Source organism: Hipposideros armiger, unplaced genomic scaffold (assembly GCF_001890085.2).
Source record: "Hipposideros armiger isolate ML-2016 unplaced genomic scaffold, ASM189008v1 scaffold_128, whole genome shotgun sequence".
NCBI classification, from domain to species: domain Eukaryota; kingdom Metazoa; phylum Chordata; class Mammalia; order Chiroptera; family Hipposideridae; genus Hipposideros; species Hipposideros armiger.
In genome coordinates, this window is record NW_017731478.1 from 2,989,499 (window position 1) to 3,007,329 (window position 17,831).

Consider the following 17,831-nt stretch of genomic DNA (forward strand, 5'->3'; position numbering starts at 1 on the left):
ACACACACACACACACACACACACACACACACACACACACACACACACACACACACTCCCACTCTGAAGGAGGCTATGATGTTTCCTAGCTTTGGAAGTCAGACCTTCATGTGTTCATCGCCTGGTCACTTGTCTCTCTCCCAGATGAGAGGCCCCACAAGGGCCAGGACAGTACCCAGTACAGGGCTACGAAGTGACTGAACAACTTGTTGGGTCCTTCTGGGCGCCTAGCCCTGAGCTAATTGCTCTACCTGGTTATCTCATCAAGTTCTCACAGGACCCAGGTGAGATAGGGACACTCCAGTTCAGGGACTGAGAGCACTGGCCCACAGGGGTGGAGTGATTCGCTCAGGGTCACTGAGCTAGTGAGAGGCAGATTCCAGGTTTGAACCCTGGCCTGAATCCAGAGCCACCTGGTTACACTCTTACTTTTTTTTGGCCCAAGATGGGATGGAAATGGCGTTTGGGAGCAGGGTGTTGATGTCCCTGGCAGAGGTGGCCCCTTCTGCCCCCTCCCTGTTTGCTGACAGGCCTTGTCCCTTTGCAGATTAAGGAGTCAGAGGGCGTGGTCAATGATGAGCTTCCAAACTGCTGGGAGTGTCCAAAGTGTAACCACGCCGGCAAGACCGGGAAAGTGAGTGTCAGTCTCCCAGTCCAGGGTTCAGCCCGGGAGGGACGGACCTTGGCTCTACCAGACCCAGCCTGTCCCCGCATCATTTGCTGGGGGGGTTGCATGCGGGCTGGGGGGAGGGGGCTCGTCCAAAGATATACAGTTCGTTTGTTCCTTCTCTCTTTTTGGCCTACAAGCAAAAGCGTGGCCCTGGCTTTAAGTACGCCTCCAACCTACCCGGCTCGCTGCTCAAGGAGCAGAAGATGAACCGGGACAACAAGGAAGGGCAGGAGCCTGCCAAGCGGAGGAGTGAGTGTGAGGAGGCTCCCCGGCGCAGGTCAGACGAGCACCCCAAGAAGGTGCCCCCTGACGGCATCCTGCGCCGAAAGTCCGACGACGTGCACCTGAGGAGGAAGCGGAAATACGAGAAGCCCCAAGAGCCTAGTGGACGCAAGCGAGTAGGCACTGGGAGGGGCGAGGCGCGGGGTGGCCTGGCCGGGGTGCGGGGCGGGGAGGGGCAGTGGGGAGAACTCGGACCCCGGCCTCTGGCTGCCCTGAGCAAGTCGCCTAAGTCTCGAGAGCCCGGCCCAAAAGAAAGGAGGGGGAAACCAAGCGAGTCACTCCTCTTCCCATCCCTTTAGGCCTCGACGCTTCAAACGTCCCCCGGTTCCTCCTCTCACCTCTCGCCGAGGCCCCCTCTAGGCAGCAGCCTCAGCCCTTGGTGGAGATCCAGTCTCACTTACTTCCAGCAGCAGGTGCTCCCACGTCGCCCCGCCCTCCCGAGGCCTTGGGGACTTGCTCCTGGGCCTCCCCCACCCCCGCCCCACTGGTCCTCCAGCCCATTGCCGCAGCCGCTCCCAGGCGCCTGTTCACCAGAGCTTCCCAGGCCTCAGCCCCAGGTCGCTGGCTCGTGGTTCTGACTGGTTCTGGCATGAGGCCTGGGAAGCTGAAGCTGCGCGGGGAAGCCCTGCGGAGCTGGGGAACCTCCGAGGATTCCAGCAGCCCCGCTCCGCCCACCGGCCCTTCCAGCATCAGCCACGAGGTGGCGCCTGGTCATCTCCTCCCAGCTCGAGCCATTAAGGCTCAGCTGGGAATCTGTAGGCTCTGCCCCCTGGACTGGCTCCTAGGGCCAAGTCCCACCTGAACAGGCCACTGCATATCTCTGGGTTTGGCCAAGGGTGGGAGGCCAATTGGGTGGGGACAATTCGACCACACTCCTCCACTTTCAGCTTGTTAAAACCAGCGGGCAAGGCCCAGCGGCCTGTCAGAGTGGAAGAGATGGGATTTGTGGGGAAGGTGCTGCTCCAGCCCTGATTTTAGAGACGGGCCTGGTGGTGGGGTTGGGTGTGGAGGGAGCCACATCCCACGAGCCCGGGGAGCAAGCTCTGCATCCTTTCTTTCCCGTGACAGCTAAAACCTGGCAAAGAAGATAAGCTTTTCAGGAAAAAGGTACCATCTGCCCCTCCCTTCACGCCAGGCCTGGTGCACTGGGTCCCGGGAGGAGGGTGAGGAGGCCTGGGTGGGCACAGCCCTAAGCCTGGTCTTACCTGCTGTCGCTTCTCCTCCCCACTCAGCGACGGTCCTGGAAGAACGCCGAGGACCGCATGGCTCTAGCCAACAAGCCGCTCCCACGCTTCAAGCAGGAACCAGAGGATGAGCTGCCTGAGGCGCCCCCCAAGACGAGGGAGAGTGACCACTCCCGCTCTAGCTCCCCCACAGCCGGGCCCAGCACCGAGGGGGTCGAGGGCCCTGAGGAGAAGAAGAAGAAGGTGAAGATGCGTCGGAAACGGCGGCTCCCCAACAAGGAGCTGAGCAAGGAGCTGAGCAAGGAGCTCAACCAGGAGATTCAGAAGACCGAGAGCAGCCTGGCCAACGAGAACCACCAGCCCATCAAGTCGGAGCCCGAGAGCGAGAACGAGGAGCCCAAGCGGCCCCTGGGCGTCTGCGAGCGCCCCCACCGCTTCAGCAAGGGGCTCAACGGCACCTCGCGGGAGCTGAGGCACCAGCTGGGGCACGGCCTGCGCAGCCCACCCCGAGTCATCTCCCGGCCCCCTCCCTCTGTGTCCCCACCCAAGTGCATCCAGATGGAGCGACACGTGATCCGGCCGCCGCCCATCAGCCCCCCACCCGACTCGCTGCCCCTGGACGATGGGGCGGCCCACGTCATGCACAGGGAGGTGTGGATGGCCGTCTTCAGCTACCTCAGCCACCAAGACCTGTGTGTGTGCATGCGGGTCTGCAGGACCTGGAACCGCTGGTGAGGGGCCGTGCGTGGGCCGAGCTTGGACCAGGAGGCAGCGGGACACAGGCCTTGTCGGCCTCTCAGCTGAGGCTTAGGCTAGGCTAGGGATGGCACAAGCTCGACATGTGTCCCCACCTGAGTCACGCATCAGGCTCTCTCCTTCTGAGTCTAGTCGAGCTTAATTATCCTCCTCAGAGTTCCAGGCAGTTACATCATTCTGGTCAGTCTGGTCTTGTCAGGAGAGGTGAACCCCGTTTGCTTTCCTGATTTTGCTGTTGGGCAGATGAACTGAGGACCGGGTGGAGTTGTGTCCTTAAAGTGTGAGCCCAGCTTTACAGCAAGGGTGCCAGTTAGTGACCTTAATGCCAGCTTTGGTATTTCCTAGCTTTCTGGGCAAGTTGCTTACCTTCATCTGTGAATGGGTGTGACGTCTGCCTCGCAGGGCTGTTTGGAGAGAGGGTGTGTAGAGGGCGTAGTAAAGCCCTCACTAAATTCTCGATGGAGAGCAGGTGCCAGCACCTTCGATGGGGTCCCTGTGGCAGTATTGCCCAGGTGCGGGCTGATGGGAGCTAAGCAGAGAAGGTTCGAGAGGGTGGAGTAAGGAGCCTCCTCCTGAGCTAGGTAGGTGGGGAGTTAGCACAGCTGTGAAGGGGCTCCCCACGTGAGCCTCCGTTTCTCACAGTGCTCCCTCTGCTGGGCCTGGCCTCCAGGTGCTGTGATAAGCGGTTATGGACCCGCATCGACCTGAACCACTGCAAGTCCATCACGCCCCTGATGCTGAGCGGCATCATCCGGCGCCAGCCTGTCTCCCTGGACCTCAGCTGGACCAATATCTCCAAGAAACAGCTGAGCTGGCTCATCAACCGGTTGCCTGGTGAGCACTGGGCTAGGGGCCCCAGATGTGCAGGAGTGGGGGGCTGAGGTAGGTCATCTGACCTGCCACCCCCTTCACTGTCCCCCTAGGGCTCCGAGACTTGGTGCTGTCGGGCTGCTCGTGGATTGCGGTCTCAGCCCTCTGTAGCTCCAGTTGTCCGTTGCTCCGGACCCTGGATGTCCAGTGGGTAGAAGGGCTAAAGGATGCCCAGATGCGGGATCTCCTGTCCCCACCCACGGATAACAGGCCAGGTGAGTTGCCAGGTCTGGGGCGTGCCCAAGGGGGTCACATGGAGGTGGCGTGACCGAGCTGTGCCATTGGATCTGGTTTTTGCCACAGACCCTCCCTGTCAGGTGTGTGTGCTTAAGCCTCCTCTGGCGTCAGCCCTTCTCCGGAGGATGCAGAGATGAGTCCCAGCTGCTGTGTTCTCAGCTTCGGGTGCTGGGGGACTCCGTGCACACCTACTCAGGGCTCTGCGTACCTCTGACTGCTTCTGTATTAATTTGTTCTGCGTGGGCTTCAAGTCCCCGAGGGCATCGGGGTCGGTGTGGTTGGCAGAGTCTCAGAGGGTCTTGGGGGTTATCGCTCCCTGCCAGCAGCTCAGATGAGGAAAGCGGGACCCAGGGATGCTGTGCTGACTCTGCTATTGGCCTAGGACTGCCGGTTAGAACTGGGGGCTCTGTGTTTCCAGACCTCCTGATTTTTCAAGAATCTAGAAGTGTAAAATTAGATGTGGAATCTTCTGATTATTTTAATGTTAGAACTAATTCTGATTTTGGGGGGGAAATACTCAATGGCAAAATGAAACCCAAGTGTTACACCTGGCTGGTAGGCCTTTCTGTGTCGTGTCAGGCTGACGTGTTGCCTCCTCCCTGCCTCCAGGTCAGATGGACAATCGGAGCAAGCTCCGGAACATTGTGGAGCTGCGTCTCGCCGGCCTGGACATCACGGACGCCTCCCTGCGGCTCATCATTCGCCATATGCCCCTGCTCTCTAAGCTCCACCTTAGTTACTGTAACCATGTTACTGACCAGTCCATCAACCTGCTCACTGCTGTGGGCACCACCACCCGAGACTCCTTAACTGAAATCAACCTGTCAGGTCAGTCGGGGACACCCCTTGGGAAGGGCGGGAATTCCACATTTGTGCGCCTGCTGTCATAGGGTCACAAAGTCAGGTGCTAGGACACCAGTGATGGAGTCAGACGCACAGCCTAGTCTAGAGGGGAAACACATTAAACAAAGAAGTTATTACCGGATTTGTAATCATTGCTGCCAAGAAAGTAGTGCTAGTAGCAGTGAGTGCGCAGGTAGCTGTGGTTTCTGACCCAGAACACGTTGCCATGAAAGCTTCTGTCGGTGCTGCAGGTGGGCTGACCTGGCAGTAGGGGGTGGTAGAGCGCTGGGCAGTGAGGCCAGGCCAGGCCGAGCAGGTTCAGTGGGTGGAGCGAGCAGCTTGGTTCCTTTACGACTCCCGACCCTGCTATCAAAGGGCCTGTGTGTGGTTGGAGAACAGAAAACCCCACAGCTGGTGCCCTTACAGTTCTGTGTCTGTAGCACACGCTGTGGAATCTGCTTGCTGATGGGGCAGGAGTCGGTTCTTAGGGGCCTGGGACGTGAGGGACAGTGAGGTGGACAGAGGCAACGCTGCCTGTTCTCATCCCAGCTAACCCAGTGTTCGTCTGATAGCTTAGCATGGCTGGATTGCGTATGTAAGATTTAGACGAGACCAAAAAAAAAAAAAAAAAAAGGAAACTTTCGGAAATTAACCAAACTGATTTCATTACCTCATTTCAATTCCATTTTGACACAATCCGGTCTCGTGTTTTGCTTCATCAGGACTCACGTGCTGTTTAGTGTTTGCCTCTCTGCACCCCACATTCATCACGCTTGACAAACGCCTTCCTGTCACCAGCGCCACTTTCGAGTGGGAGTGGGGAGGTTTGAACAGCATGAGAGAATCCTGTCCCTACATGTCTAGGAAGCCATTCCTCCCCCTCAGAGTTTTGGTGGCAGGGTTTTCCCACCCCCTGGAGGCAGAGGACAGAAAGCCATGCTGAGGTGAGGTCTCTCAGGATCCTGGCTCAGCTCGTGGTCTTGGATTCATGCTGGAGCTGGCTGCCTGAGCCACATCTTGTTCTAAGCGCTTGGTATCAAGTGAGCGCTTTTTATTTATTCCACTTTAGTGACTGTGTATGCGGAGCAGAGACCCCAGTACGAACCCCCTCCCTGCAGTACGGTCCATGTCACATGACTGTGTAAATCTTTGCATTTTGTTTTCCACCCCAGTCCATTCAGGTCATTTTTTCATCTCAGGACTTCCAGATTTCTGCGTTCTTGTTGTGAAGGCAAATGTCTATATCCAGTGTCTTCCAGAGTATTTTGTTTTTCACATGTTTTCCCCTCCCTTTAGTATTAGGTGAGTTAATGATAAAATAAGCCTGTGCCACAAAATGGACAACATTTGACATGTTTCAGGATCCTTGAACTTGGTTGGAGGATCTGGCCTAGTGACAAAGTGAAGTCGCAGGTGTCTAGCTTTTGTTATTCAGGCTGAATTTCCTTGTAGAAATATTGACTGGGTGCTCGTGGCAGCCCCTTGCCTTTCCCTCCCCGCCCCAATCTCTTCCCCGAGGGAACTACCTTCAACTCGAGTGCTTTCTTCCAGTATTTACCTCCATGTTTCCAAATAGCAAACCGGCTTTGCTATTTCTTGATTTTTTTTTTTCCCATTCAGGCATCTGTGTTTTGTATAACACATAGATTAACTATATTCTTACATCCTTATTCCCTCCATCTTTCTAATTTGTGGTTAAGTCACTATTTTTTACAGTCTAAGTATTGTCCACTGTTGGGCCAATTGTGTTTTACGAGTATGTTGTCTTTCTTGCACAACGTTTTTCCCTAGAGTTAATAATTGGCTCATTTTTGTTGGCTTGGTTTCTAAGCAGACTCTACAACAGACGTGAGTCCTAGTCTTCCCCACTCATCGGGGCCCTGACCAGTGTTCGTAGGAGACCAGCCTCCTGGGCTTCCTTCCTTCCCTTCTTTCCTTTTGGACTCCTGCCCACTTTGAACTGGCCGCTTCTGCCTCCTGCCCAGCCACTGCCCTGGGACTTCCTTTGGTCTTCCTTGATATCCTGTATCTGGGAGGCACTGCTCCTCTGTGTTTTGCCCAGAGTCCAAGTCCAAACCATTTGATTGTTCATTCTTCAGTGAATCTATTTTCGCTATTGGAAGTTAGTACGACACTTTATGTCTAGTTTTCTGCAGTTTTCGATGATGAGCCTTGTTTTGAGTCTGTTTTCATCTACCACACTGACTCCTTGTGAGCCCTTTCAGTCCTTCAGTTCTGGGAAATAACCTTGAATTATTTAATTTCCTTCTCTTTAGTTTTTCTTTTTTTTTTTTTAAAGGTTTTATTGGGGAATTGGGGAAAGGGAACAGTGTTGGGGAATTGGGGAAGGGGAACAGCCAAGTTGTTGTCCTTTAGTCTTTGTTATGGAGGGCGCAGCTAGCTCAGCTCCAAGTTCAGTCGCCATCCGGCTGCCTGTGGGCAGCTTGTGGCCGCTCAGTTCAAGGTGCCGTGTTCAATCTTAGTTGCAGGTGGGTGTAGCCCAACATCCCATGAGGGAGTTGAAACAACCTTGTTGTTAGAAGCACATGCTCTCACCAGCTGAGCCATCCTGCCACCTGTTGGCAGCTCAGCAGCAGCTCAGCTCGGGCGCAGCTCAATGGCCCATGTGGGAATCGAACCGGCGACCATGTTGCTCAGAGCTCGCACTCTTAACCAACTGAGCCACTCAGCCGGCCCTCTCTTTTTTTACTAGTCGTCTGGTATCTTTTTTTGTTTTCTCTCTCATTTTCACCTTTGTGTCTTTTTGCTATTTTCTGGGAGTTTTCCTTCATTTTATCAAACTCATATAGTGAGTTTTTCATTTCTTCTGTCGTTAGGTTGAACCATATGAAGATGCTGTTTATGTAGGTAAAAAACAGTCAAACATTGGCAGTTTCATACGGTTCAGCCTACATTATTAATTTTACAGGTGTATTTTGTCCTCTGAACTTTCGTAGAGTGGCCTGTTCTTTGAATCCAGGTGTTGTCCATCCTGAGGATATTATATTAATTTTATTTTCTTCCTGCACAGACGGCTTCCTTCAGCTCCAGTCAGCGGCCCTCCTTAGCGGCCCTCCTAGATTTAGTGTCGCCGCGTGGTTGTCCAGTCTACCGTAACTGGAGGCAGAGCTTGTCCGCTATGGACAGTTGTTCAGTGGTCGGCATGCATCGTTGCTCTGGGGAAACTCCTATGTGAGATCTTTTATTCCTTCCTATTCAGCTGGTCAGGGTTGTCACAAGGACTGCTTAATGTCCCCACCTGGAGGTTGCAGGCTGGGCTGCCAGGGTTCTGTGGCTTGGCAGGGGATCTAGTCAGCAGATAAAGTTTCCCCATAGCCCCTGACTTGGAGTGGGTGCCCCACCTTCCACGGTGCCTGGTTACGTCCAGTCCAGAGACTTGCTCTTACCCGTCAGAGAAAACTCCACTCTGCTGCTGAGGAAGGGGGTCTCGGCATCTGTTGCTCCTTAAACAGAGTTTCAACCAGTCCTCGTGTGTCTAACCCCATCTTTAGCCCCACTTCCATTGTGCCTGGTGCTCCGGAACCTGAACCTTTGAGGTGTTTTGTAGAATAAATCTGTTTCTCTTCTTTCCCTTCAGCCAGTTTCAGGTTAAGCTTGCTCAAATCTACTGAACCTGTTGCCTCTTCTTCAGCTTTTAAAATTAAAAAAAAATAAATTATTGTGGTAAAATACACATAAAATTTACCATTTTAAGTGTACAGTTAATTAACATTAAGTACACTCACGTTATATAGCCGCCACCATCCATCTTGAGAACATTTACTTCACCCCATCAGAAACTCTGTGCCCACTATACAGTAACTCCCCGTCCCTCCTTCTCCCTGTCTCTGGCAACCACCCTTCTACTTTGTGAATCTGATCCCTAGGTACCTCATATCAGCGGGATCACACAGTGGTTGTTTTTTGGTGACTGGCTTATTTTACTTTGCACGGTGTCCTCAAGGTTCAGCCATGGTGTAGCCTGTGTCAGAATTCCCTTCCTTTTTATTTATTTAGTTAGTTATTTAAGATTTTATTGGGGGATGGGAACAGCGCTGGGGAATTGGGAAAGGGGAACAGACAAGTTGCTATCCTTTTGTTCTTCAGTCTAGTTGTGGAGGACGTTGCTTCACTGGCCCAAGTTGGCACCATCAGTGCGCTCTTCCCGAGTGAGGCAGAACAGTCGCTGGCTTCTGGACAGCGCTCACGGCGGCTGCTGGCCGCTCACGCTGGCTGCTGGCTACACACGGTAGCCCATGGCAACCCATTGCAGCAGTGGTTGCAGCCTGTGCTGCTGCCGGTGACTCACGGCAGCCCAGCTCCAGGTTGAGGTGCTGTTCAGCATCTTAGCTGTAGAGGGCAGTGTCACTGGCCCTCATATGTGGGATCCGAACCAGGGCCCTCTGGCATCCCAAGCCAGCTCTTAACCAATGTGCCACTCAGCCGGCCTGTGAATTCCCTTCCTTTTTAAAGCTGAATGGTATTCTTTTCTATGTATAGATCACAATTTGTTTATCCAGCCTACCATCGATGGACATTTGGTTTGCTTCCATCTTTTGGCCATTGTGAATAATTCCGCCATGAGCATGGGTATATCAACACCTGTTTGAGTCCCCACTTTCAGCTCTTTGGGGTATACAGGCATATTTTGTTTTATTGTGCTTCTCAGATAGTGCGTTTTTTACAAATTGAAGGTAAGACCCTCCACCAGCAAAAAGATTACGAATTGCTGAAGGCTCAGATGATAGTTAGCATTTTTTAGCGATAATTTTAAATTAAGGTATGTATATTGTTTTAGACATAACGCTACTGCATGCGTAATAGACTAAAGTATAGTCTAAACATAACTTTTATATATGCAGTGGGAAACCAAAAAATGTGACTTGCTTTATTGCGGTGGTTTTGGGACCATACCCACAGTATCTCTGAGGTGAGCCATCCTGCCACCTGTTGGCAGCTCAGCGGCTGCTCAGCTCAGGCCGGGACTCGAACCACTGTTGCTCAGAGCTCAAACTCTTGAGCGAGCTCTTAACCAACTGAGCCACTCGGTTGGCCCTCCTGTTGCCCATTTTTTAATCAGGTTGTTTTTTGTTGAATTGTAAGAGTTCTATATATATTCTGGATATTAATCCTTTATCGGATACATGAATTTGCAAATATTCCCATTCTGTGTTGTCTTTTCTCTCTCTTGCTAGTGTCCTTTGCACAGGTTTTTAATTTTGATGAAGTTCAATCTGTTTTCTCTTTTGTTGCCTGTGCTTTGGGAGTCATGTTTAAGAAATCACTGGCAGATTCAAGGTCATGAAGATTTTCCCGTTTTCTTCTAAAGAGTTTATAGTTTTAGCTCCTATGCTAAAAGTATTTGGATCATTTTAAGTTAATTGTATATGGTGTGAGGTAGGGGTTCAACTTCATTCTTTTGCATGTGGATGTCCTGTTTTCCCAGCACCATTTGTTGAAAAGTCTGTCTTTTCCCCAACTGAATTTTTGGCACCTGTCAAAAATCATTTGACCATTTGAAGGTTTATTTTGCTGTTCCATTGGTCTATATATCTGTTCTTATCTCTTTAACACATGCTGCAGCTTTGTAGTCAAGTTGTGAAATCAGGAAGTCCTCCAATTTTGTTTGTTTTTTTCAAGACTGTTTTGGCAATCCAGGGCCCCTTAAAATTCTACATAAATTTTATGATGGATTTTTCTATTTCTGCAAAAATACTGTTGGTATTTTATAGCAATTTCATTGAATCTGTAGATTGCTTTGTGTAGTATTGCACTTTAACAAAATTAAGTCTTTCAATCCATGAATATTGGATGTCTTTTCATTGACTTATATCTTTTCTTTCAGCAATGTTTTTAAATTTTCAGTGTATAAGTCTTTCACTTCCTTTGTTAAATTTATTCCTAAGTAATATATATATATATATATATATATATATATATATATATTTTTTTTTTTTTAGCTGAGCCATCCTGCCACCTGTTGGCAGCTCACGGCTGCTCAGCTTGGGCTGACTCGAACCACTGTTGCTCAGAGCTCAAACTCTTGAGCGAGCTCTTAACCAACTGAGCCAGTCAGCCGGCCCGTCCTAAGTAATATTTTTGATGCCATTATAAATGGAATTGTTATAATTTTCTTTCAGAGTGTTCATTGTTAGTGTATAGAAATGCAACCAATTTTTGTGTTTATTTTGTATCCTGCAACTTTGTGGAATTTGTTTAGAATAGTGTGTAATTTTAGTTTTCACATATAAAACATGTCATATCTGCAAGCAGAGATAATTTTACTTCCTTTCCTAAGTATCACTTTATAAAATGTAATGCTTTGATCTGTCTAGACTATATTTTGTAGGAGTTCATCTTTATGTGACACTTTACCCCTAAACACCTAGCGTGCACTTTCTCAGTATGACATTTCCCCCACATAACTACAATAATAGCACTATCACACCAAAGGAAAAGATTAAAGAGTTAAAAGAACCCAATGTAATCTCTTATTCTAGAACAGTCTCTGTAGTCTTCGCCCCGCCCCCCCACCTCCCACCCCGACATTGACCTTTTGAGCTGTCCCAGCATGGTTCTTACAGAATGCCCCACATTTGAGTTTGTTGTCTTCATGGTGTCCTTTAGCTTGTACTCAGTCTCCTTTATTTTCTGTAAATTGCCAGCTAGTTCCAGAGGCTTGTTTAGATTCTGGTTAGACACTTTGGGCAAGAAAACCACATAGGTAATGGTTATGTACTTTGTATGTCTCCTGCTGTGACATGGCATAATCGGGTGTTGCCAGCAGTGGCACTGTTCAGAGGGTAGCACACAACAGAACAGGCCTCCAAACCCTACTGGCGCTCCCCTCCGCCGGCTGCCATTTCTGGATCCCTCAGGGACCTGCTTTAGGTCACTCCAGATCTGAGAATCTTCAGTTTCTCCCCCTCCCCCATACCAAGCTCCCTGCTTGCCTTTATGAAATGTGCATCCAAGAAAGTGTGTGTGTGTGTGTGTGTGTGCGCGCAAAGATTTTGTGCTGACCTAAGATTGTCTGAAAGGGGCTACTTGTATAAAGGCGGTCGGTTCTTCGGGTGACTCGTGGCGCTATGATTTTACTTCCTTGTGCCACCTCCTAACCTGCAGGAACTTCGATAAGACAGAGGCAGCACCGGCCTCGTGTGCATTATTGCAGTTTGCCCTTACTATTTTTATTCCTACTCAGTTTAATAGAAAAGTGGAAGTGTGGATACGAGTGATGACAAGCAAAGGTCTGAAGGTTAATACCATTGAGATGAATCATTCATCTTGCCCAGAGTGGGGACACTGAACCTCAGTTGGATGCTAACTGGCATTGAAGTCAGCTGACTGTGGATTTAATTCTAAAAGGAATGAGTATGACGGAATCAAAGTACAAACTGATAGAAATACACGGTTGTGGGGTGTGTCTACAGGTGAGAGCATGATGAAGGGTTGTGACTTTTGATTTTGCTCTCTGTAGACTCTCCCCAGCCCCTTCTAGCACACTGGTTTCAGGTGAACTTTTGGTAAAGGGGCTGGTAGGCCTTACACACTGCGGCCCACGAGCTGAAAGAATCCCAAGATGACCAGACGTTCTCACTCCCACCTAGCACTTCTCCCCTGGAATGTATCTGAAGAATAGAAGCAGATAAGTGCACACACAATAATGTGCAGAGAGGTATTCCACAATGCAATAGATGGGAGAAGCAAGCTAGTTAACACACAACAGACAGGAGACCTATTTACGTGAGACCATATACATAGAACGAGGCAGCTATGTGGTAAGATTCTAAGTGGTTTCACTTGGAACAGTCTGAATGCTTTTCAAGCATATATTAACCTTTCTAACTGGTAGATGAAACCAGGCCCCATTTGAATAGAGCTTTTAAGCAAGTCCTTTTCCTTAGGGCACCAGGGGCTGGAATGTGCTCACGAGTTCAGTTCCGTTTCTCAATTACTGAGCTCCTGGGGCTTGGGAGGACCTTTGGGCTCCACCTCACACTATTTCCTCTTCCCTGCAGACTGTAATAAGGTTACTGACCAGTGCCTGTCCTTCTTCAAACGCTGTGGAAATATCTGTCATATTGACCTGAGGTACTGCAAGCAAGTTACCAAGGAAGGCTGTGAGCAGTTCATAGCCGAAATGTCTGTGAGTGTCCAGTTTGGGCAAGTGGAAGAAAAACTCCTGCAAAAACTGAGTTAGTCCAAGGACTAGTGTGTAAATACAGGGCGGGTAGGGGGAAGGGACGTGGCAGGGGAGGCGAAAAGACTACAAAAACTAGGGCTTTTATTTTCAATTTGGAACCTGGGACAACAGACCACAGAGCGATTACATTTTGCAAGTCTTGCCAAGGGATAAGCCGTTCCCCAACCTGTTCCGGGGATGATGAGCCGGAAGCTGTCCCTTGGTCTTTCTGAACCATAACTGCACTGCTTCCTGGACCATTTCTAAGGCGGCCTTTACCAAGAAGACATTCCTGTTGTTGAGGATGGACTTTGGATAAATTCTCTTATCGAAGCATGAGCTTAGGAGGGGTGTTTTTTTTTGTTTGTTTTGTTTTGTTTTGTTTTGGACACCTCATTCCTTGCAACTCCAGGGTTGATGGTGTCAACATAAAGTGGACCACACACCACATCTGCCATCTTGACATATTTTGTTTGGTTTTGTTATATCTTACATTATGCAGAACTATTTTTGTACAAATTGTTTAAAAGTTATTTATGCAAGGTCTGAATGCATACCAGTGTTTTTGTTTTATGATTGCCAACTTTCCTGGTTTCCTTAAGGTAGGAGAGAACTTAGCCTGTACTTCATCAACACAAATAATCCATCTGCACATGTGCCCAGATCTGGCAAAGCAGGCTGAGACCTTCCGGTTAAAAGCATGTTTATCTGGAAGCTGAGAGCCTGTTTTGTATGTCAAGAAGTTACATAAGCATGTTGTGCATATATGTAAATTATAGTCGAAGTAAGACACTTTGCCAAGTTTCCTCTGTATAGAATTCACCTTTTTCTCAAAATTTGAAATTCCAACTTCAGCCTTTGCACTCAGGAGGGTTTTGCTCCAGCATGAGCTCTTGTTCTCTACATAGATCTAATTTAATACGGTGAGTCAAGAAGTAGAATAAATGGCCCAACATAGCCTTTCTGTTCCTGTTTTCTCTCCTTTGAAGTGTGAGTTGAGTTCTCGTTTGAGGTTTCTAACATGGCTCTTCCCCAGTTGTAAAGTTATGCATTCATAAGTGCCATTGTCGTAAGGTGTCGTTTTCCTAGACCTTCCCTGACGCGGTTTTACCTTTGTTGAGTTTGTATAAACAATTGTACAAAAAAAAACTCTTGGACTTTGAGGGTTTCTGTTCTAGGAGTGGACTAGACATTTGACTGGAAAGGCCAAGAGGCAGTCATCTCAACACTAGTATACATGTTTTTGAAGCCAAACAAGCTATAATTTCTTATTCCTCTGTGAAATGCAGCGGCTCCTTGGTACATGTTTTTTTCCATCTTCAGAAAGAGACCTTACTGTTTATGGCTAATAAAGGTAAGAGGAAAGAACTACGCTACACCAATGGCCACGTGTAGGGATTAGGCAGACTGCCTTCAGGTGGGGTGGCTTACATATGTGGGTGCCTCTGACCATCCGTGTAATACAATGTCCACGACCACTTAGTATTTCCACTATACAAGGTGGGTCCATTTCCTCAACCTCCCACTGGAGGCAGCTTCCCCAAGTGGCAGACACACAAACCAGAGATCACAGCATTTTTTTTTTTTTTTAGCTGAGCCATCCTGCTACCTGTTGGCAGCTCAGCCGGCTGCTCAGCTGGGGCTGGACTCGAACCACTGTTGCTCAGAGCTCAAACTCTTGAGCGAGCTCTTAACCAACTGAGCCACTCGGCCAGCCCCGATTACAGCATTTTTTTAACGACAGGACCCTGCAACCTCGTACTCCAATGCAGAAACAACTGTTCTAAGGTATCTGAAAATGGAGAAAATAACCCAACTTCTTTCTTTCCTCAGTAATCAGTAGCAGCATAAGACTTGGGTCTCATGGGACAAGCCTTTTCTGCTCATGATAGTTTTCATATTTGCCATAGTTCCCCTATGGCAAAAAATGGTTTTAGATCCCATCTAGTTTCATGCCTCCTGTTAATTTAAACCCAGAGATCTTTTCTGACTCAAACTGGAGACATCTGAAGATGTTGCACTCCAGAATTTAACTCAGGAGATGTACTTTGGTTTTTTATAAAACGTGGCCTACCTTTGCAAGCCTGATCATTCATCATGGAATCACCCCCACAAAAGGCCAAGTTTCGGTTTTCCTGACAGCCTTGAGTTCTCTTAACCTCTGAATAAAAGTTACCCTAATGTCCAGTAGAAGCGTTCTCTTCCTTGGGAATTGTTTTAAGGGTCATAGTGGTTTCCAGGTGAGGTCCTCAGAGTTAGAGGCCATTGATTTTCCTGTAACGTTTCTGCCAGCATGCAAGTCTGCTGAGAGGAGGCAAAGGAGGGGCTGCTAGAGCTGGGGAGCCAAAGCTACCGCAGGGACACACCACAGAGCCAAGACACAGCGTCTCTCCGGGCTTCAGATAGGTTGCCGTAGTGCAGTGGTCAAGGTGAGCCCCCCCACACACACACATATACACCCCCAAGTGTACTGAAACATCCAATTATGATTTTACCCTAGCACAGGTTCTGTACAGACTTGTTAAAAATGAGCTTTAGATAAGGCCATGCAGCTAGATGCTTGCAAACAGCTGATCTGAGCCCACGCACCGTATGTGCTTATGTAATGAAAGTGCCATAAACCAGCGGAGTGCTTCCTGTGTTACAGCACAGCTGCTTAACCCAGAAAACAGAGGACCATCCTTCCTTCCTCTAGGGAACTTGATGTTTGCAAAGAAACACCATGGCACCTCCAAAGCATCAAATGTCATCCTTCCATACTGTAAGGAAAGGGGCAAGGAGATGCCATTGTGTTCCATTTTGGGCCTTCAGAATTTTACTCCTATGATGTATTACCTATTCCGAAAATTAACTTGAAAGAGCCATGGCATGCCAGCTGCAAAATGCAAATGCCAGAGAGAAATGTGTGTCCTCTGTGGAACAAGTAAGCACCTTGTAAACCAGTTACTCCAGTATCAAGCTCGTTAGGCTAAAAATGTGTTGGCTTCTCACTAAATCAGGGTTACTTCAAAACACCTAAAAAGATCCACAATTAAGAGTTTTTGTTCTTTTGCTAAAAACGAGCGCTTGTAATTTAATATATAAATCCAAGAGGAAACCATTAAGCTGTTTTAAGCTGAGACTATGTGCAAATAAATCTCAATTTTCTAATTTAACTTTAGACACACCAGCACCTACTGCTCAGCTTCTAAATGTTCACTATCGCCTGCTGGCCTGGATTTGAAGACGTCCCTCTACCAAATTAGCAATTAGTGGGGAAGGCTGACTTCACTCTCACAAGAAATACAGACAAGGTAAGTGTGCCTAACACTCAAGCAGGGGCTGAGCTTTTACTGCTTCTGTAGAGAGGTGATGCTCCGCTCATGCTGCGGAGTGTGAATTGTGGCCCACACCCACCCTGGGATCTGTAGGCAAACAGAGACAAGTGTATCTGAAAATATCCATGGGGCCCTGATTTACATGCTTTGACTCTCTCAACCAGAAAAGCTAGAAAGGCATGTTTTTATGCACACCTGGCCAAGCTTTCTGTCCTAAACGCAGGAGCAGACTATCTGCCTCCCTGGCTATAATTTTCAGGTCTATTGACTCCTGGATCCTGAGTACCTGAAGGCATATGTGTGTTAACCACTGCAGACTCAAAAGATAAAAACCCACCAGGACTCAGCTGAGAAGCTAGCCATTTTTTCCAAACTCATTCTACGAAGCCAGCCATTATCCTGATGCCAAAACCAGACAAAGATATTACAAAAAAAGAAAATTATAGGCCAATATCCTTGATGAACATAGATGCAAAAATTCTCAATAAGCAAACCAATTCAACAGTACATTACCAGGGTTATACACCAGGACCAAGTGGGATTTATTCCAGGAATGCAAGGATGGTTCAACATCTGTACATCAATCAATGTGATGCATCACATTAACAAAGGATCAAAACCATTATGATCATCTTAATAGATGCAGAAAAAGGATTTGATGAAATTCAACATCGTTTTATGATAAAAAACTCAACAAAGTGGGCATAGAAGGAACATCTCTCAACATGATAAAGGCCATATACAACAAACCCACAACTAACATCATTCTCAACGGTGAAAAGCTGCCAAGTTTTTCCTGTAATATGAGGAACAAGACAAGGCTGCCCACTATCACCACTTCTATTTAACATATTATTGGAAGTCCTAGCCACAGCAATCAGAAAAGAGAAAGAAAAGGCACCCAGATTGGAAAGGAAGAAGTAAAATTCTCATTATTTGTGGATGACGTGATACTATATAGAGAAAACCCTAAAGACTCTACCAAAGAAACTATTAGAATAAATGAATTTAGTAAGCTGAAGGATATAGAATCAATATACAGAAATCTGTTACATTGCTGTATACCAATAGCAAACAAGAGAAAAGTTTTTTAAAATCCTATTTACAATTGCATCAAAAAGCATAAAATATCTAGGGATAAATTTAACCACAGGTGAAAATATCTGTACTCTCAAAACTATAGGACATTGAAGAAAGAAATCGAAGGAGATACAAATAAATGGAAGGATTAATATTAAAATGTCCTTACTACCTAAAGCAATATACAGATGCAATGCAATTCCTATTAAAATACCAAAGGCATTCTCAGAATTAGAAGTAATCTTAAAATTTATATGGAACTACAAAAGACTCCAAATGGCTAAAGAAATTTTGAGAAAGAACCAAAGTGGGCGGTATTACACTCCGATACCAAACTATACTCTAAAGCAACAATTATCAAAATAGTATGGTACTGGCATAAAAACAGATATGTAGATCAAGGGAAT

General features: G+C 47.9%; 1 protein-coding gene across 11 annotated transcripts in view; it reads left to right on the top strand.

Annotated features, from left to right (window-relative positions):
* The window catches only part of KDM2B (lysine demethylase 2B), a 123,006-nt gene extending 109,015 nt beyond the window's left edge, over positions 1-13,991 (top strand). For 9 of the 11 annotated variants that reach the window (XM_019649018.1, XM_019649015.1, XM_019649013.1 and 6 more), the window contains 9 exons: positions 548-634; positions 799-1,068; positions 1,252-1,365; positions 2,021-2,059; positions 2,185-2,867; positions 3,563-3,726; positions 3,816-3,977; positions 4,609-4,827; positions 12,864-13,991. In XM_019649018.1, the coding sequence (XP_019504563.1) occupies positions 548-634; positions 799-1,068; positions 1,252-1,365; positions 2,021-2,059; positions 2,185-2,867; positions 3,563-3,726; positions 3,816-3,977; positions 4,609-4,827; positions 12,864-13,045 (1,920 nt within the window). In that variant the 3' untranslated portion in view covers positions 13,046-13,991. The remainder of the gene's footprint in view (positions 1-547; positions 635-798; positions 1,069-1,251; positions 1,366-2,020; positions 2,060-2,184; positions 2,868-3,562; positions 3,727-3,815; positions 3,978-4,608; positions 4,828-12,863) is intronic. The other 2 variants (XM_019649014.1, XM_019649017.1) reach the window with 1 other exon arrangement.
* The last annotated feature ends 3,840 nt before the right edge of the window (positions 13,992-17,831 follow it).